We start from the raw sequence: 21,811 nt of genomic DNA, 5'->3' as shown, positions 1-21,811 counted from the left end.
TATTAAAAAAAATAATTAATGGGAAATGGCGATTTGCCTTTGGAGGATATAGGTGAAGCCAATAACTCTTTTATATACGGTATATTTGGGTATAGTCCCTTTCGTGGCAACTCCCCTTAAGGGGCGTTTCTTCGTATTTTCACAGTAGCTTTTCTTCTATTTCTAGAACCTGCGGGGGGCTCTAATCCTGCGGGGCAATCACATTATAAACTAACCTAACCTAAACTAACCTATCAAAAGCCATTTTGAAATCACGACGAAAGGAACTATATTCGATTTTATTTTTATTTTTTGGTACTTATGTGCTATTATATTTCAACCGATGGCATGTTGAAACTGCTTACTTGTTGACCAACTAACAAACAAGATTTTAAATCAGCTCTGGAAAGTATTAGAACCAAATATTGTAAACAGAGATTACCAACAACCTCTATTACGATATGGATTTAATGCAAAAAAAATATTTAGAAATATTTGTGCTCCAACATCTTTTTATGTCACATCCTTTATATGGATAGGTAAATAGAAAGTAAGGACAAATATGTTCACTATGATTTCTAGTGACCGGATTGGTGACGCTTCGGTTACAAGTTCTCTCAACGTCACGTTGAACATACTCTGCATTCGAACCTATCACCTCCTCGACGATGTTCACTAAAATAGTAAAGCTTTATGAAACATACATTAATTTATTTTCAATATAGTTTTTTTACCGAGATCGTGGCTCAACTCGTAGTGCATCCGCTCGTCGTCAGGGAGGTGATAGGTTCGAATCTCGGCCTTACATCGCATCATAACTTAAGACGTTAAATATGGTTTCTACTGCTTCTATGTTACGTGCACGACAATAATAGTTAGAGTAGGGGAATCCATTGCTCAAAACAGGCTCAACTCATTACCATGCACAGTTAGGACTTCCAGGCAAATGTCGTGCAATCAAAGAGTTGGTTGTCTAATGAGTGTTAGTTAACCCTATACCCTGGTTGTTTGGACAGAGAAGGAGTGATTTGGCTCCCCTTAGTTATCCCGGGTTGTTGAGTTAGAGTGTCATGGACAGCATCTTTGCTCATATGAGGTAATTGGTAATGGGGATGTTTCTGTGCTCTATAAGGAAATTAGTTTAGGTACTTATGTCTTTATTCCTGCTCCTCTAGGCTCTCTATTCCATTTTTATATCCTGTAATGCTCTGCCATGCTCCTAATCCTCTCCCCTGCACTGCAACTCTTTAAAACTGTTGTATGACAATAATATCTTTCACTCCAAACGTGAAAGCAAGAAGAAGAAAACATTTTTGGTCCTTGCATTCAATAGTAGGGGAGATAGGGATAAATAAATGTTCAGTACATTTGGTGTTTCTATCCTCATAATAAAGTAACAGGATCTCTTTCTGTACCAAAATCCAAAACTGCTAAAAAAAATGTTCTTCTTTACTTGTTAGCTTCTTTTTAGTCCTGGGAAGGTTTATAACTGCTTTGGGGGAAATAGTCCCTAGAAAAAATTAACCCCCTAAAAATTTTTCTTTTACTTATCAACATAAAAGGTAAGATGTTTTAATGAAGCTGTTTATATCGCCTAAACATACAAAAATAACGTCATTATATTACCAAAAGCAAGTCAGTATACATTTTAATTGACCAATGGTAGGCCAGTATGACGTCAATTATTATAGGTACTTTTTAAAAGCTTCCCTCATTACATCAAAGAGCACCTACTTTGCTGAAGGCCTAACCTATATGGGCTAATAAGACAAGACTACTATAAACCAACCTAACCTAATAAATCTAAGTTTTTAAGTCTGTCTTTGTTGCAAGGACAATTATTTCCATTAGTTTTTAGATAAAAAAAGGAGCTAAAGTGAGCTCTTCTGGAATGTTTACTGAAATTTTTTCAATTTTAGATGGCGAAAGATAGTTTTGTTACCCCTCAATTAAAACAATAATGATAAGGTAAAAGCAAGCTTGTCCCATGCAGAGTTTAGTAAAGATACTTTAATTTAAGCAACAAAAATTAAATTTTGCTCATCCCACTTTACGGGCGAACTAATTCTCATTACTTAACTAACATTCTCTTGTTAATGAGTAATAGAATTTTAATATTTTTTTTTTGCAAAAAATAGCCCCCCTTTATCCCTGACTATATCTGATTATTTGCACATGTTATGCAGAAACCTAAATGCATTTTATACTTTTCTTATAGAAAACTCACACACATACGCACATACACTCCCCCCCCCCCTCCCACACACACACATACACTCATACACCCCCCCCCCCCGCAGACACACATTCATTCATCTACTTACATTTACCTCTTGATATAAAGATCAATTACTTCATTTTGCTGATGAACTATTGGGTAAAGATATAAAAAAAACCTGTGAGATAAAACGTCACAAAAAGTGTGATCTGAGCGTTTTTTATATAATTTTAAGATCAAAAGCCATTTTAAACCAACAACGAAATTAATTCGAAAAAAATCACGAAACCTATACGCGATGTTGGGAGGCAACACATAGATGAATTGAGGACCTTTTATCTGCTCCTCAAGTATTATATTAGATTTTTTTGCTTGCTGGCTTTACCTTTTTCTGATCAAAAGCACTGCACTGTTACACTTTATTTTTCAACTAACGGCTACGACCCTACAGGCCTCTAGTGGCACTTTAAATGTTTTTTTTATATTTAAATAAGTCTATTTTGCGTTTGACGTTTATGTTTCGTTGAACTCTCTTTGTTATATCGAGAAAATTTGATTTTTTGTGATTTCTCTTGGGAGAGTGGTGGTACCCTCCCCCAAAATAGTTATAAACCTTCCCGGGACCTATGAGAATCTACCCTGTTAAGGAGAACCCGATCGGTTCAGCGGTTAGCGAGATCCTTCGGTACAAACAAACACACAAACACAAGGATGTTCCTTTGTAAAACCTTTTATTTTTTTATTCTTTGCTTTCATGGATGTTGTCATCTTTGCATTTCTAATTTTTTCATAGACTAACTGAAATAATGAGTTGATATTTTTTTAAAGTTTTCTTTTAGTTTTTTTTTTATATTTCTAAAAAATAAATATTATTGATTAGAAAGAATTGTCAAATAATATAACTAAAATAACAGAGATATGAAAAAGTTTTCAAGTTGTTAAATATGATTTATGCAAATCTGTAGCTGACTGCACATAGTAAAGGTATCTTCTGCCCCTTATAATTTTAAGGAAAACTTTACATAGGCCCTTGGCAGGTTTATGACTATTTTGTGAGATTACTTCAACTCTTTTAAAAGGCCAATTTTACATGATTGAATTTAAACCCATGACAGATATTAGGAATTCAACGAAAGTGATAAAGGTTTGTCAGAAAACATTACACTACTTGATATTCGCGTTGTTATTTTGTACCACAAAGGGTCTTGATGCCAAATGACTATAACTATATATCTATAACATATAATACAAAGAAGACGATGTTTGCCTGTCTCTTTTAAACTTGAGATCTCAGTAACCGCTGAACCGATTGGGCTTTACTTTTGAGGGAATAGGTACTGATCCTATCTCTAATATTTTTTCATTAGTAAAATAAATAAGGGGGGTTAGTAACCCCAAACATACGATATTGCGAAGCTCCCATAAGAAAAATTATCCGCCCTCCATTTTTAAAATTCTTATTTAGGAAGGATTTATATTTAGGCCCCTATACCTCTTCAAAAGAAGTCCCTAGGAAAAACAACTAGTAAGGATATATATATTAGTATTTATCTTATTGAATGAGTTACATAACAAATGAAAATTGTATTTGTCCCTTGGATAAGTAATACTTGAGCTGGGTATTTTCTAATATATTATTTCAAGTGAATTTTGTATTTATGTGCCTAAGGTCAAAAACGTTTAAAAACAAACACAAACAAAACTTTGCATACATTTTGAACTAACACATGTCTTCCAAAAATAGCATGTTAATTAATGCAAAAAAGTCTGCAAATTCATTTTAAAAAAAGTATGCTCCTTACTTGGTAGTTTAAGTCATACCTCAAGATGTAAAAATAAGATTATAATAGATATGTTAGGGAAAAAAATATTTTTTGGAGCTTGCAGTTCAAATTTTTAAAAATTTATTAATTTTGGAGCCTTGGCTTAAAATATTTTTCATGATTTTGAATATGAGGGGGGACTTCCCATTACTTCTTCGGGCGAAGCCTCCTTCTGGCTAGGAGTGAGGCCACTAGTTGATTTCTTAAGGATTTGGAAGACTGATAACAAAGTTTATTTTGTATTACAGAATATTTTTAAAAAAATTCCGAAAGGTAATTTTATTTTCTAGCAAACTGAAATATTTTTTTTCATTATATTCAATAAGCTGAAAATATAATATTTAGTTTGCAAGTAAAAAGTTAGTATGTTGAGTATACTGTACAAAGTATGGAAAAAGAACAAACAGGTATGGATAGTTATAGTCAGAACAATTTGGCCATTCTTGTGAAAATTATCTAAACAAGCCAATAAGCTCAAATACAGCTTTACTTCTCTTATATCTAGAATTAACCTTAGCCTCTAGGGGCATTGCCCTTGAAGAGAGCTCTAAGAGTTTTCCCCTGATAATTTTTTATTTTGTTTTGAAAATAAGAAATTTTTTATCTTCAGTCTGTGTTTAATTAAGGATTTCAAACCTCCAAGTCAAATAGTCTAAAACCTGCTCCAGATTAGTAATTAGTTGTTCAGCCATTTAGTATGCCGACTTCAAAATATATACATGATGTTAAACATGTTTTGGCTATTTAATAAAATGTTTCATAAATTTTTATTTTCTTATTGTTTTTAAGAATAACTTTCCCCTACCTGAGTAGAATATGTATCATATTGAGACGTTTTTACTCCTGGATATTTTCTATAAAAAGATTTATTACACACCAGTCAAAGAGAAATATATTTAGAGCAAAACTGATAAACTTTTTAATTTAGATAGCACCTAGTGTGTATTTGTTGCATTCAATATTTTTAAAAATAATTCTATTCCATAGTTAAAATGTCTTGATAAGTTCCAACCTTTGAAAAGATTACAAAAAGTTAGCTTACATTTGAAAAAAGTAGATTTTTAAAGATATTTTTATAAAAAAAAATATCCCATTTGTTTATTATTTAATTAGCAATTATGAAGGTGCTTTGTATTAAAAAAACAGCATTTCTCATATTAGTTTACCATTTTAAGCATTTTGTAAAATATTTTTAGAAATATTCTGGTTCATTAAACTTAAAACTGCTGCTATCCTAGATGTTCTTTTGTTTCATAGTCTTATTTGTTAAGTTTCATTGTTTTGGATGTTGACATCCTTAATTCTCTTTATATTATGTGAAAAAATGTGAAAAATTTGTATATTTGTATATTGGATAATAGTTTAAGACACAAAAAATATTCTACGATGTAAAAAATTATCAGAACCTGTTTATGGAGTGGTTGTACAATAAGAAATTATAAATAATCACTTTCAATTTAAATTTAAATATTATCAATATATAGCTTTATATCCGTTTAAAGGTTCAGTTAAATCAGCAAACTCGAAAGCAAAAAGTGAACATTAATCCAGTTTGATTTAGGAAATTAATTACTATATAGAGAGTGTTTCTGTTTTTTGGGTAAGATAATTTATATATTTTTTCTTGTATGGTGTTTTTGATTAATATAAAGTGCTATTTGCGTTAATGTGTAATAGTCTTGAAGCTGTAATTCTATTTTCTTTGAAATAAAATACCCTTTTAGTGGAAAATTTTGCAACTTTCTTTGTCAAAACTAAACATATTACCTTACAACAATTTTACCAATTAAGAATGTTTTTTCAAATAAAAAAAAACAAGAAACTCTTTCAGGGTAGAACAGAAAGAAAGTATTTTCCAGTATTGCTTTGAAACTAATTAATATATGGTGGATTAAATCCGGTTCTCAACCATACTGAAAAATTATGTATAGCATCGTATCATATCCAATTTTCAACAAATATAAAAATGTACAATCATAAGATTAAAGGTTTGATCTTGTTATTGTACATTTTTATATCCGCAGAAAGCTGTTACAATACGATATGATGTAAAAAAAAATTGTTAGAAGACAACTTCATCGATTTGTAATGAATCTTTTTATCTTGAAGTAAAGGAAACAAAACTGTATTGAATTGATAAACGTTTTTTTAGAATACATCTTTCTGTCATAGAATATCAAATTTTAACAAACACTGCAAGAAGTGAATTTTTAATCGTGCCGAGTTAATAAAATTTTATGGATAATTGTCAAAATTTCAACAAGAGACAAGTGTAGAAACCAATCAAATACAACAACAATGACCAATTGCTTAATTTTCATGTTTCACCCTCTTGTTTCTTTCATCTCTGCACAGCTTAAGAGTCTGTTATGCTTGTAGTTGTTTACAATCTGATTGGACATTTACAATACAAAACTTTCAGAGCCTATGCATGCAGATAGAAAATATTGTAAAGAAAAAACCCAGTGTTAATACTCTTTATTATATAAATATATCAATGTAATATATCAGGTTAACATAGTTAGAATCTTGACTTTTTGCATAAGTACTTACAATAAAATGGTATATCTGTAGTTGGATAGACCGACTTATAGAGTAGCTACACTTACTCACATATTAGTACAGATAATATTTTTGTTATGCTGTATCTGTACATCAAATTTTAGAAGTGTAGTGAGACCCTACTTAACCCGACATAAATATAAATTGGTTATATTTTGTAACATTAATTCTCTTTAGTATATCTTTGCCCATTATTTGAAGTGTTTGTTATTTGAATTCTTGAAAGCAAGGCTTCTCTATAAAATTGGCAAGTTAGTATGTATGTTATTTTCTTCAGGATATCGCTCCCTGTCCTATTGCAAGGAAGTTTTCTAAAGTGCATCTGTAAAAATCCCCAACGTGATTATCTGCATATTTATAAATTTTACAATACACAACATACATAGCTAGGTATATTTTTGTCATTTGAAAATTTATAATAAATAAATGAATTATGTATGAATAGAAATCATTTTAAATAAATATGGTCTTGGAAGAAAAATATACCTACGCAATATTAGTGGATTCAAGCTATAAGCTTACCATATTCATTTAATGAAAAAAGTTAATTTAAAGAAAGAAATGAGCGTAATTATGAGCAGTGATTAAACAAATGCACATGGAAATTAATAGAGCACAGGTGTAAAACATTTTGACTAAATTATTTCAAATTTGTCACTTCTAATTTCAAACAATTCATATTCGTTAGATTTTAAAACTACACTGCGAACCAAAATAAATAAGCAATTCCGAATTTTCAGAAAAGCAGCTTAATTAATCATTTGGGATGATTTTACTATAATATGAAATGTAGATGTATCTTTTGGTTACAAGTTTCAACTTTTAATTTTGTATTAATCAGCACCTACGGAGCACAAGATTTCAAAAACAGCATTTGGGGGAAATACTGGTGAACCAATCCAAAGAAAATCAATTGGAAAACGTTATTGTATGAAAATTATGGTTGCACTCTGTAAAATGAATATATAAATACTGGTTTGATCAATCTATAATACAAAGTAGCTTGATGTCTGTCTTTCTGTCCGTCTGTCCCTTAAGATCTCGGTAAACACTGAACCGATCGGATTCTACTCTTCAGGGTATATACCTATTGGACCTGTGGTGGTTTTAAGCTATTTTCTTGGGGGGTGTGATACCCCCAACCCCCCCAAAAATGAAAATCCCCCCCCCCCAATTCTTTTTTTAATTATTTAAAATTAGTGGTGGAGTGGGAGCTTCTCAACAGGTACTTAATTTTTTTTAATTATTTAAAATTATTGGTAGAGTGGGGGCATCTCCAGAGGTACTTAATTTTTTTTCTCGTTAATTACCTCTTTGGGCAAAGCCCCTAGAGGCTAGGGGCGAAGCCGCTAGTAGATATATAATATACGTGGATATTATGGATATTATGACATGAGATAATTGTCGTAAATTTAGGTTGCTAACATGGAACTCAGTTATTGATCAGTTTGTAGGAGGGGAGAGGATAGGGTAAAGGGTTCTTTTAGCCCGTTGCAAATTTCACATTAGTAATAACATGAAAATCTGGTGTAACATCCAAGTAGTAAGTAAAAGTTAAAGTAAAGTTTTCAAGAAGTTAAAGCTGCTATACATAGTCTAAAGAATGACAAAGCACCTGGACCTGACTTAATAACTGCCGAAATGCTTAAGGCAGACATAGATCTTTCTGCTAGGACTCTAACTGATCTCTTTGATAAAATTTGGAGGCAAGAAAAGATACCAACGGACTGGTCTAAAGGTATAATCATAAAACTTCCTAAGAAGGGAGATTTGAACAATTGTGATAATTGGAGAGGAATTATGCTGCTTTCTATCCCAAGCAAGGTCCTATGTAAAATTATTTTAAACAGAATTGATGAGAAAATTGACAATAAACTAAGAGAAGAACAAGCTGGATTCCGTGCTGGAAGGGGCTGTGTTGACCAAATTTTCACCCTTAGGACGGTTATTGAACAATGTGTTGAATTTAACAAGCCACTCCATGTAAATTTTGTTGATTTCTCTAAGGCCTTTGACTCCATACACAGACAAACACTCTGGAAAATACTAAGAAGTTATGGTATACCTGAAAAGATGATAATTATGATAACTAAATTCTATGACAACTTCCAAGCCTGTGTTTCAGTTGGAAACAATAAGACATCTGATTTCTTTAGAATAAGCACTGGAGTTAGACAGGGATGCATTTTATCACCTATTCTATTTATATTGGTCATTGACTGGGTGATGAAGAAAACCACAGAGGACAAAAAACGTGGTCTCCAGCTGGGCATACTAGGACACCTAGAGGATCTGGACTTTGCTGATGACCTGGCACTGATTTCAGAAACAATCAAACATCTACAAGCTAAAACAGATAGACTAGTCAAATATGCAGGACAAGTCGGGCTCTTTGTTAATGTCAAGAAGACCGAAATTATGAATATACCTACAAACCCTGATCAAAATATAACAATAAATGGTGAACAATTGAAACAAAGCAACAAATTCACCTATCTGGGGAGTGTTATCAGCAGCGAAAATGGCTCAAAAGCTGATATTAAGACCAGGATTGATAAGGCTAGGGTTGCTTTCAACAGTCTACACAACGTTTGGAATTCAAAGAAACTTGCTCTAAAAACAAAAATCAGACTTTACAACAGTAATGTGAAATCAGTTCTTCTTTATGGAGCTGAATGCTGGAGAACTGTGAAAACTGAAACAAATCAACTTAATGCATTTCACAATAGCTGCCTAAGAAGAATTTGCAAAATATTTTGGCCAAACAAAATATCAAACATTGAGCTGTATGCTAAGACCAAGTGCAATAGTATTGAAGCAGAAGTGAAATATAAAAGACTAAGGTGGCTAGGACATGTGCTCAGAATGGAACAAAATAGGATTCCAAAAAAGTGCTTAAAGTGGAACCCCACCACTGGTAAGCGTAAACGGGGACAACCAAAAATGACCTGGAGGCGGAGCACTGAAAAGGACCTCTTTAATTTGGAATTAACATGGGGAGAAGCTGAAGCACTTGCCAAAAAAAGGAATTCATGGAGGAACAAGGTGTCCGTATTCTCTGGACTTAACAGTCAAAAAGAGAGATGCGCCTGATGATGACCTCTTGGGGCAAAGCCCCTAGAGGCTAGGGGCGAAGCCGCTAGTAGATATATAATATACGTGGATATTATGGATATTATGACATGAGATAATTGTCGTAAATTTAGGTTGCTAACATGGAACTCAGTTATTGATCAGTTTGTAGGAGGGGAGAGGATAGGGTAAAGGGTTCTTTTAGCCCGTTGCAAATTTCACATTAGTAATAACATGAAAATCTGGTGTAACATCCAAGTAGTAAGTAATTTATTTATTAATCACATCTCTTACTCTTTCCAAATTGATTATCAGCTATCGAGGCCAGAATAATTTATAATATTTATAACGATCTATAATTTTATTACAGATCAAATATACTTAAAAGTAAAAAAAATCACAAAACCTTTCAAAAATTGAGAAGTTAATGCGAGTCCCAATCTAAATTTTATGCATTTATTATAGCAACATAAGTATGTTGAAGTCAGTCTTAATGCCAAAAGAATATCCCCATTTTGATATATGTCCGCTCCAAGGTCACTTTTTCAATGAAACAAATAAAGCCATTTAATAGAATAATGAAACCTTGAAAATTATGAAAATATATACAACAGTAGTCGATATAAACCATGCATTAATTTGAAATAAAAATAGATAAAATGCTTCAAGATCAAAAGACAAACAATTTTCATAGTTGTCATATATGTACATACATGTTTCTAGGCGAAATTACCTAAAATAAAAATAATTTTGAATTTTAATTTATTATCATAAAAAGAAAAAAATCTAAATATTGAGAAGAGTGTAGAATATAAAGATCCAAAAGGGCCAACAAAATAGGATTTTTTTTAGAGAAAATTGTGAAAAATTTTTTCAGTATGATTCAGAATCTGTATTAATCTACCCGATTCGGAGCAATACTGAAAAAAAATTTTGTGTTATTATTTTGCCTAGTAATATTGGCAAAATAAAATTAATTGGGTAAAAAAAGATATTGTTCATTGTTAAGCATATGTGCTTTATATTTTAGTGTTCATACAAAAAATAATAAAAACATTAAGAGCATTTGATTATATTAAAAGTTTAAAATTGTCAAGTTTTCTTGACCATCCTATTATATAAAGTAGTAAGCGTTTTTGTATGTCCCGAAGGATCTCGCTAACCGCTGAACCGGTATTGTTCTCTTTTACAGTAAAGCTTCTTATAGGTCCTGGGAAGGTTTTAAACTTCCCCCGCCAAAATATTCTTTTTTTACTCTTTCAAAACTTAATATTAAAATGGGATGAGGTCGACTTTTCCCCCTCCCACCTTAAGTACCCCTAGAGGCTTCTAGGGGCGTAGCCGCTAGTCTATAATACAAAGTAGAACAATGTCTGTCTGTCCGTCCGTCTGTCTGTCCCTTAAGATCTCGGTAACCACTGAACCGATCGGATTCTACTCTTCAGGGAATATACCTACTGGTCCTGTGGTGGTTTTAGGCTATTTTCTTGAGGGGTGCGACACCTACAACCCCCCCAAAAAAACAAAAAATCCCCCCAACAATTTTTTTGAGGCAATTATTTCAAAATAAGTGGCAGAACCAGAAATACTTGATTTTTTTTTAAATTACCTCGTGGGGCAAAGCCCTTAGAGGCTAGGGGCTTAAACTTAAAATGTTAAGACAATGGCCGATAATTTAATGTATCCCCCATGATTAAACACCAAATTACCCCTTCTATATATTACAATGAGTGGTTGAAACGTTTGGACGCTTCACTTAATTAACCAACCAATTACACTTTATAAAAGTCACCAAAGTTGTTTAGTCAACGAATAAGAAAATGTTATTATAAAACTTTGAGGACTAGCGTACAATAGCCTAATGCCCCCTCCCCACTGCACTGCAGATTTCAAATAATTTTTTTTATTTTATGCTTTTTGACTGGATTGTAGAAACATCGTAATAGCCGCCCTGGTCAACACACGCCCTCACAATTGAATATTACTAAAGACCCTTTTTCCCAGTGTATCACACAACAGTGTGAGCATTACATAAGCTGAAAAATTGCTGTAAATCATTGACAGAAAAATCTACGAAACTCAATTTTTACACACAATAAAAAATAACACACGCACTCAAAGTTTTACAATGTTTGTTTTTAGTCGACAAGAGAAGCGAACGCGAACCGGATCCCAAAAGTGTGTCTTTCTGTACTAAAATCAGACACATACGAAAAAATAACACTCATAAGATTATAATTTTAGTGCTTGTTATCAACAAAAAAGGTATGATTTTTTAATGAAGCTGTATGTATATAGTGCCTTTAAAAATGACGTCATACAATACAAATGACCAATGAAAGTCCGATATAAAGGTTAATTACCAATGACAGTCCAGTAAACATTATAATTGACCAATTTAACGATATTTATATAAGCATTATAAGAAGTTTCGTTTTTTAATTGCAATGGAATGAAACAAAAGTTAGATATATCCATAAACAAAGAAAAATTAATCCCATTAATAGGTATGCCTATTTGAGATATTCTACTGTTATAATTTAAATCTAAAATCTTATCTATGTCTTCTTTTTGCCTTTATTTTTCTTATATATTTAGTTTTAATACTTACAAATTTTTGCAATGCTGAAGTACGTACAGAGTTAAATCCTGAAGGAAATTCAAAACTATTATTCAGTGACAAAAAAATAACAGATTAATTATTTTTTTATAGTTCAACAATTTGAATCTTTTTTGAACCGTTTAATATACTGGGTAAAAATTTCAATACTTTCAAGATTAATTTGTTCTACTCTTTAGTTTCTAATAGCGTATCAATTCTAAATTTTACTTTTTCAATCAGCCTGTCTGTATGTCCGTTTGTATAGCCATCGGTGTAAAAAATGGAGCAGCTGAATTTTTTGTGAAGATTCCCTATACCAATTAGAATCTTGTTTAAAATTTACTAGGTCGGTCGATCTATCGTTCATACTGCAAAATACATAAATTATTTTTTATATAGGTTTCACGATTTCCATGATTTTTTTCGCGGATATGCTCTCGATCTCTCCACATTTTTTCTCTTTCCCTCTTTATTGTTCTTTTTTATGACATCTGAACATCTGTTCTATAATTTATCACTTTTACCAATAAATTATTTTTTGGGGCATGGCTACTTATGGATGTTGTCATCTTTGTTTAGAATAACTTTTTCTGTCTGTTTGCAATTAAACTTTCAATTTTGTCTGTATTTTAGATATTTTAGACATATTTTTTTCCACCAGAAGTATCCTATTTGGAAATTTTATCTTATTTGACTTGTAGTAGTATTTTAACTTTTTCCTGCTTCTTGATTAAAATCTATATGAGAAATCATCACCTTTTCTTGGGTTAAGTTACCCCCTTTTTATAAAATTTCAAATCAAATAGCATTGATAGGGTATATAATTTATTATGTGAGCTGTTTTTGTCCGTGTTACCTTACTAAAGGAATCACTCCGCTAGAATCTTAGTCAGACGAAGGAATATGATCTAAGTATGAAGCAGCTGCGCTACACAAAAAAATATTTGCTTAAAATTTAAAAGTATTTTAAGCATCAACGTTATGTAACCATACAGAAACATAAAGACTACATATTCGCATAAGATAGTTTTAGGAAATTTGTCCCAAAACTTTGGTTTCCTGGATTTCTTTACTAATCAGGGCAGCACGAGGCTGGCATAAGCTTTACTAAAACTTTATTCAATATACGTTTAGAACTTTATTCAAATAGCATTTAATACATTTGAACTATTATTTTTATGACTTTTACGTTAGAATTGTTTTTTTTTGTATCTTAAAGACCTATTTCGATACGAATTCAAGAACTTGCCATTAATTATTATCACATTACATAAGACAAATTACTCTATAATTGTTTATCGTTATATGCACCAGAAATCATTGTTTGTTAGCGTTTGCTTATAATGGAAGGTGTTGTCCTTGAAATGAAATACAATATGTTTTAGAATTTTTTGCTTTGTCTACCTGCTTATATTTAGCTTATTGTTTAGTTTGTAATGGGTGATTTGAAATAGATACTTAGGTTCATGTACCTTATCTAAACATAATATTTTCAACTCTTTTTACTGTTTGTGGCGAGACTAATCTACATACAGCAAGGGTATTTTAAAACGTCTGAAAAAATTACAGCTTTAACGCGTTTTTATTTTGCTCGCGCATTTTTTGTAATACTGAAATACACTTGCAGTAGAGATATTCTATTATACTATTAAGTATTTGAGTATATTAGTATTAATAGAATCTCAACTTATATTTCTATAGTTTTATTCACTAGCGGCTTCGCCCCTAGCCTCTAGGGGATTTGCCCCTAAAGGGGGGTAATAATTTTTTTTTGGCGAAATACGTAAAAGGACCAAGGAAATCTTCTACAAAAAAATGGGGGGGGGGATTTTTTGTTTTTTGGGGGGGTTTTGGGTGTCCCACCTCCCCCCCCCCCCAAAGAAAATAGCCTAAAACCACCACAGGACCAGTAGGTATATTCCCTGAAGAGTAGAATCCGATTGGTTCAGTGGTTACCGAGATCTTAAGGGACGGACGGACGGACAGATAGACGGACAGACATCGTTCTACTTTGTATTATAGATAAAATAGAAAATTATTTCACTAATGTTTGTTGTATACTGTCTGTTTTAAATCTAAATTATTGTTCTTTGTTTAATTGTTTTGGACCAATTTATTCTTGTGCCTTAAAAAAAACAAAGTCAAAACATTATGTGGCCTTCTAATTATAATAGCACGAAGGTCAGTTGGCTAATTCAGTACAGGTCAGCTTGATAAACATTTATGTCAGATGAGCAACAAAAATAGTTAGAGTAGGGAATGCCTTGGCTCAAAAATAGGTACATATCTTAACCAGACGCAGCTAGGGCTTCAGGCAAAGTTTGTGCAATCAAAGGGTTGGTTGTCTATTGGATGTTACTCAACCAATCCCGCCCCAATTAGGTAAATATATAGCTTGTGGTTAAACGCTTCTCGACCTACCCTGCTTAAAATGGCTCTTTTTTAATGGAAAATGTCTAAGAACTGGTATTTTTAAACAGAATTTTAGTAGTAGTAATGATTAAAAATCGTATTTGTATTAACTATGAAACTTAAATATATACTAAGACAAATTGTTTAGGTATAAATTTCTTTATTTGATAAAATGTGCTTGCCCAAATACTTTAACGTTGTTTGTTTTCCTACAAGCTTTAAGGCTGTTTCCCAAATCCTTATTCTGAACTATGATTTTACTTTAGCTATCTATACCAGAGACAAAACATTCTGTAATACTTATGTTTCTTAGAACTTTAGACCAAAATTTCTCAATACTTTTCTTATAGTAAAACACTCTACTAGGTTTTATACTGCTAGAGTTTCAGAGACTAATAAACAGAAAAACAAATAGACCAGAAAAAATGTAAGTGTTCATATTTACAGAATAAACAGGTTTATTAACTAGAAGATGTAACCAACAACTAAATTCTATATTTTTTTAAGTTCCATTATTTAAGCTATATTTGTAAGTTTGTATTATCCATATGATAAATTAATAGGATGTGTGTTTGTCTGTCTGTTTGTTTTTAACGAATGATCTTGAAAACCGCTAAACCGATTGGGTTCTTTTCAACAGGGTAGCTTCTCATATGTCCCGGGAAGGTTTATAACTATTTTTTGGGAAGGTTACCACCACCTTCCAAGAGAAATCACAAAAATCGAAAAACATAGATAGGTATCATAGAGACTTGAACCAAAAAACAAACATTAAAAGTGCCACTAGAGGCCTAGTTAGTAATAAATACCTTTTTATCTCACCCCCAAATATTTTTTTTCTTTTTATGTGTGTGTTGGTTATACATCTTCTTATTTGTATACTACAAATTTACTGTTGAAAGTCTATTCATTCTCTTTTTATTTATGTTTGTTTTCTCAAATTTTATTGGATAGTTTTGTTCAGTAAAATTGACTTTACTTTAGCTGTTTTTGTTATAAGTGAGTTCTTGGCAAAATTAGTTTGAAGGACTTTAAACAATTCTTAGCTAATATAAATATATAAAATTATTTCAAAAACAAACTTTTTGCAATAACAAAAAAATGTAAAACAAAGAATGGTTGTAATGCATCATAACTATCAGTACCTTAATATGAACTGAACATATCATAAATGATTTAACAATAGATATTTTTAAGTTTTTTATTAAAGTTTTTCTTAAATATTTTTTTTAAAGTTAGGTTTGCTTCCTAAGTATAATAGGACATGTGAAAATAATTATAGGTTTTTACTTGCAAAGATATAAATACAAACTAACTTTTCTTCATATGACATGCCCCTGTAATGTATAGACCTGGTATGCAGGTAGGGAGGGGACAATGTACTGTTTACACTAGTCCCCAAAGTTTTATAATAAAGTTTTCTTATTCGTTGGATTAACAACCTTGTGGTCTTTTTTTGAATTTTGGTAGATTGGTTCAAGTTGAGTGCCAAAACGTTTCAACCACTAATTGTAATCAACAGAAGGAGTAATTTTGTGTATAATCATGTACATCAAGTTATCGGCCATTGTCTTATCCCTTTAGATCCCTGTTGTATGCCTAGTATGGAAGTAATCTAATTATTTCCTGGTATTCATCAAAGTCTAGATTCTCTAGAGGTGTAATTCAAACAGGGTGGTCACCAAAGTCTAGATTCTCTAGAGGTGTAATTTAAACAGGGTGGTCATTAAAGTCTAGATTCTCTAAAGGTGTAATTTAAACAGGGTGACAGGGTGGTCACTAAAGTCTAGATTCTCTAGGGGTGTAATTTAAACAGGGTGGTCACCAAAGTCTAGATTATCTAGAGGTGTAATTTAAACAGGGTGGTTACCAAAGTCTAGATTCTCTAAAGTTGTAATTTAAACAGGGTGGTCACCAAAGTCTAGATTCTCTAGAGGTGTAATTTAAACATGGTGGTCACCAAAGTCTAGATTATGTAGAGGTGTAATTAAAACAGGATGGCCACCAAAGTATAGATTCTCTAGAGGTGTAATTTAAACAGGGTGGTCACCAAAGTCTAGATTCTCTAGCAGTGTAATTTAAACATGGTGGTCACCAAAGTCTAGATTATGTAGAGGTGTAATTAAAACAGGATGGCCACCAAAGTATAGATTCTCTAGAGGTGTAATTTAAACAGAGTGGACAATAATTTTATAGTAATATTTTACATTTTGAGTTAAACGCATTGTTAATGTCTAAAATGCATTAACTCAAATTATATGATTAAAGAATCTTGTTAAAAATAACTATTTAACGGTCACCCTATTCGAATGTGTTTGTGTGTAATTTTGTGGATTTATATATTTAGACTGTTGTCAGAATCAAAACTATTGAATAATTAATTATGAAAGTCTGCATTTATAAAAAGTAAAACGTATAAGACTTTTTAAATACCCTGTGCATGGAAACGAGTTTTGCCTGTTTTCGAGCCAAGGGTTTTTATAAACACTTAATTAATAGTTTGTTGTCCCGCTTCTTACATAACAGCAGTATGAATTATGATTAAACGCCTCCCACTTCTAAAAAGAGAAAAATTGTTTAAATTTATTTTTTCTATGGGCAATATCTCTATGGCAGGTGGTGGTTCCCTCCAAAACATAGTTATAAATTTTACCTGGGCCTAAAAAAGCTACACTATAAAGATTCAAAGAATAACCATGACGGTTCGTCGATTAGCGAAATCCTTCGGTACACAGAGACAGACACAGATCCTGTTACTTTTATATATAGCTTGAACAGATTCAAACACAGTCATGAAAAAAAAAATAAACTGGGACACAGTTAATATAAGTAAATGAAAGTTGTCAGTGAAACTTGAGTATTTGAATATATGTGTAAACTTATTTATTTTCTTTAGGGGGGAAGGGGGGTTAGGGAATACCTTTCATCTTGAAATTAAACCATATACAACTTTAGCATAAGTAAACAATGAGGATTCTTCACATTATCGTGTCTACAACCCTTATTCTATATTATAAAGTTGTGTGTGTGTGTTTGTGTAAGTCTACTAAAACATCGCAAACGGCTGGACCGTTCTTTCGTCAATTTTTAGAGAGTTATCTACATCAATTTAAATTGAATTTTCCTGTGCTTTTTCATGTAAACTGTATTACAATTAACTTTACTTTTTCTTAGATATATTGTTGGCTTATTACAAGCTCTTGATAGTGCCTGTATAAACATAAGGTCATACAATACAATTGACCAATAATAGGCCGTTACACAGACTAAAATACCAATGCTATGGCCGAACAGTATACGTTTTAATGGACCAATGGTACGCCAGCATTTTTAGGACTATAAAAAGCTTCGCTTATTACAATAATTAACCTAGTTTCTAATTTTTTATTTTATATCCTTTTGTACAAATATTTAAAAATTCATAGTTTAAATGTTATTAAGGAAAATTAAAGACAAAATAATTTACATTAATTCATTTTGACAACTTAATCCTAAAATGTAAGGTCATAATTTCTTGGTTTTTGTGCAGAAATATGCATTTTCTTTCTAATGTAATTTTGATGAAAGTAAATTGTCCATATAGAAGAGAATATATGCTCAACATGTGTGATAGGGGTCCTGGGGTGGGCCTATGGGTCTTTAAATTAGCAGATATTCCTATAGAGGCCTCTAGATGCTTTTTTAATTTTCGGAAAAGGGTAGTAGGCCGACCAACCAAAAATATTTGTTTTTGGTCAATTTACCCGTTTGTGTAAGGTAGCTTTCTCCGAAACAGATATTAGAAATCATCCTGAGGAAGATAAACTGTAAAGAAGTTCCATATCATTTAAGCTATGCGTGAAATCTTTTGTTTAACACCTTAATAAAGTATTTACAATATCAATTAAAGGGTGCATTAATATGAAATTAATGACGTTTTTTGATTAAGGCTTTTTCAAAAAAAAAAATCTAGGTATCTCAAATACTTTAAGGGTCATTGTGAAAAATTCTATTACCAATTTTTGAAAGACATTCCCTATGCTTGTTTTTCTTAGATTACTTTTAAAAATATGTGAACCACCTAATCAAAGATTCAATCTGAACCCTAACTTATCTTCGCTCCATGTAAGAGAGATATGGAAAGTGCATTAATATGCAATGCAAACAAAGAGCTTATACTTGGGCTGGAAGGAAGGATGATGGTGGTTCTATGTATGTACATGTATTGTATGAATATATGTATATTTACAATGTATGTATATACACCAGATTTATATGGGCAAGGCTGTATAGTTTGTATTGTGTATACTACACCCTTCTCTAACCATACTTGTATGCATGTTTTCCAAGCTTATTATACTTAAATAGGCCCCCATATTTTCCACAAAATTAAGTAATAAACTTACATTGCCATCCCAAATACATGTAAACGCTTTTATTATATTTATAACTGAACTGTACCATATACAATAAAAAATTCCATTTTTTATCTTAAAAATAATCATTTCATTTTCTAATTATTAAGAATAATATATATTAAACCAAAAAAATTATATTTTGATCTATGTTATTTTATCAATATAAAAGATATCACTTTAGAAAGCTCTCATATTTGTATTAGAATTAAATTAAATTTAACAATAGACAAATTTTTAAAACCTTTTTCTTTATTTTTTCTCTCACAAAATATTTTTTATTATTTTTCAGTATGAGAATGTAAGACATAATAAAATATAACTTAAACCCACTATATTTGAATTTGGTGAGAAAATCACGATTTTCCCAGGACGGAATTAATACCATAAAAAAACCTAGTTTTTACCACTTTTACGGTAAAATTTTACCAGCCTATACGATTTAAAAGGTGGTAAAATTTTACCGTAATCGTGGTAAAAACACTTTTAGTGGTACTTTCTCACGCTTTTTACCATCGATTTTTACCACAATTATCGGTAAAATTTTACCAGATTTCCGGTAAAATATTACCATTTTAGGACGCAAATTTATACCAGATTTTGACCAATTTTTACCACTTTTTTGGTAAAATTTACCAGAAATTTGCGGTAAATTTTACCAAAAAAGTGGTAAAACTGTTCAACACCTGGTAATATTTTTGCCCTAAACTGGTAAAATTTTACCAGAAATAGGGTAAATATGGTAAAAATTTACCAATAATTGTGGTAAAAACGGGTGGTAAAAATCACGAGAAAGTGGTAAAAAACGACCTTAATTATAGAAAAACCTCGCTTGTACACAAAACGCAAAAATAAAAAAAAAATTGTTTTCATTATTAACTTTATTGATTGAAACACTTAAACATATTTTTTTACATAATGATTTACATAGGTACGATAGCGCGATACTATATAGGTATATATTCACAGAAATTTTCTTAATTAGTCTATAATTCTAGACGTGGTTTAAATGACCAAATATTACATAGTTTTACAGATAATATAACTGCATGTTTAATCGGTTTAAGCTGAGAAATTAACACAAATATACATAGGTTTTAATTGCTGAGATCTGGATTCTAATTGTACTTTATACTAGAACATTTTTATACAAGAAAAATATATTACGAAGTTACTTTCCATTATTAAATTTTCAAAAATTTTGCTATATAGGAATAGCGGTTTCAAATATAATATTATATGAATATTTTCATCGTCAGAACAAAACTGTCAAACTGTCATATAGATTAATGTACGTACAAATTAAAGGTGGTTAAACATATTTTTGACTCAAGATATCTTGATATATATCACTTTTTTATCACAAATAGTTTATATATGATCTGACTGGAAGGACTATTATACATCAGCTTACTTTTGTCCTTCTTTTCTTTGTTTTTGCCTCTTGTGAAAGAAGACGCGGCAGTCTGGGCACATATAGGTGCATTCGATGAGTCTCGTGTTCAATGGCAGCTCGCTTCGGGGACTGCGTCCATGGGCGCAGGTCTTGATTTTCCCCGGTGTTGCACTTCTTTTGCGCCTACTCAGTTTTGATGCTGGCGTGATTGTAGGAGGGGGTGGTTCAAACATCTCCTGCTCATCATCTGACACCCCATACACTGAAATTAAAATATTTTTTAAAATTACTTTTTTTTACAAAAAAATACTTCAATTTTACAATAGTTTTTTTTTCTAGCCTAACCTAACCTAGTGTATTAATAGAAAGAGTAATATTTCTAGTTTTAACCTAGCCTAGCCTAGCCTAGCCTAGCCTAGCCTAGCCTAGCCTAGCCTAGCCTAGCCTAGCCTAGCCTAGCCTAGCCTATTCTAACCTAACCTAACCTAACCTAACCTAACCTAACCTAACCTAACCTAACCTAACCTAGTGTAATAATACAATGTAGTACAGAAATGTTTCACTATATGCTTTGGGCACAGTCGCTAGTATAAATATTGTACTATACCTGGGCTTTTTGGTCCTGGATTCTTTATGTTCTCATAAATTATATCAAAATCCGGTTGGTCTTTCATCCTGAAATTAAACAATCTATACTACAAAGTAAAACGATTTTTGTTTGTATGTAGCGAAGGATCTTGTTAACCGCTGAACCGATCGGGTTCTTCTCATAGGTACCGGCAAGGGAAGGGAGTGGCAAAAGAAACTTTAAGGATATACTTCATATTAGAGGGTTTAGCGTACAGAAAAATCATTTACAACACAGTCGCCAGGATAAAGTAGTAAAAACAATTTTAAAAAATCTTACTTTGCTGGTGTTTCCATAACAGTGACTTCCTTAACCTCGTTCTCATCCGAATTTTCTGGAGAGCCAGCTGCAGCTGTTTTGTTCCTGAATTAAACAATATATATATAATAATCTATTTAAATTAAGTAGTAAACTTTTTGGTTCCACATTTACCCCTTCCACCTTACCCAGCTAGAGGCGTACTTGCTAGTACTCGCTTTTAATAAATAAAGGAACACGTTGAATTTGTCTTTACAGAAAAATCATTTACAACACTGTCGCCCGGATAAAGTATGAAAAAATAATATTAAAAGAAATATCTTACTTTGCTTCTCCTTCCATAACAGAGGCTTGTCCGACCTTCTGGTCATCCTTTTGTGCCGCCGGACATTTCTCGGATTGCTCCCTGAATTAAGCAATCATATTATTATTAAATAGTAAACTTTTTATGGTCCACATTTACCACT

The 21,811-nt window shown here is 31.7% G+C and overlaps 2 protein-coding genes across 2 annotated transcripts in view; one reads left to right on the top strand and one right to left on the bottom strand.

Annotated features, from left to right (window-relative positions):
* Window positions 1-11,779: 11,779 nt before the first annotated feature.
* LOC145307326 (uncharacterized) overlaps window positions 11,780-21,811 on the top strand; it is a 68,374-nt gene continuing 58,342 nt past the window's right edge. Inside the window, exon 1 of the mRNA XM_080149708.1 lies at window positions 11,780-11,919. The gene's annotated coding sequence lies outside the window, so the exon portion shown is untranslated. The remainder of the gene's footprint in view (window positions 11,920-21,811) is intronic.
* LOC145312757 (uncharacterized) lies at window positions 19,433-21,688 on the bottom strand. The gene is made up of 3 exons (XM_080152002.1): window positions 21,366-21,688; window positions 21,066-21,133; window positions 19,433-20,720 (listed from the first exon to the last, which is right to left on the bottom strand). The coding sequence occupies exons 1-3, from the start codon at window positions 21,380-21,382 to the stop codon at window positions 20,473-20,475; spliced, it is 333 nt and encodes a 110-aa protein (XP_080008128.1). The 5' UTR covers window positions 21,383-21,688; the 3' UTR covers window positions 19,433-20,472.

Source organism: Acartia tonsa, chromosome 2, assembly GCF_053477335.1.
Source record: "Acartia tonsa isolate MP-2025a chromosome 2, ASM5347733v1, whole genome shotgun sequence".
Taxonomy (NCBI): Eukaryota; Metazoa; Arthropoda; class Copepoda; order Calanoida; family Acartiidae; genus Acartia; species Acartia tonsa.
The sequence above is the reverse complement of the archived record's forward strand: the minus strand, read 5'-3'. Positions and strand labels throughout refer to the sequence as shown.

Excerpts from the sequence above, each read along its gene's own strand:
- LOC145312757 (XM_080152002.1), bottom strand. Across the intron at positions 20,721-21,065 it reads TCCAGGACCAAAAAGCCCAG|TGTATGGGGTGTCAGATGAT; the intron begins GTATAGTACAAT and ends TTTTAATTTCAG.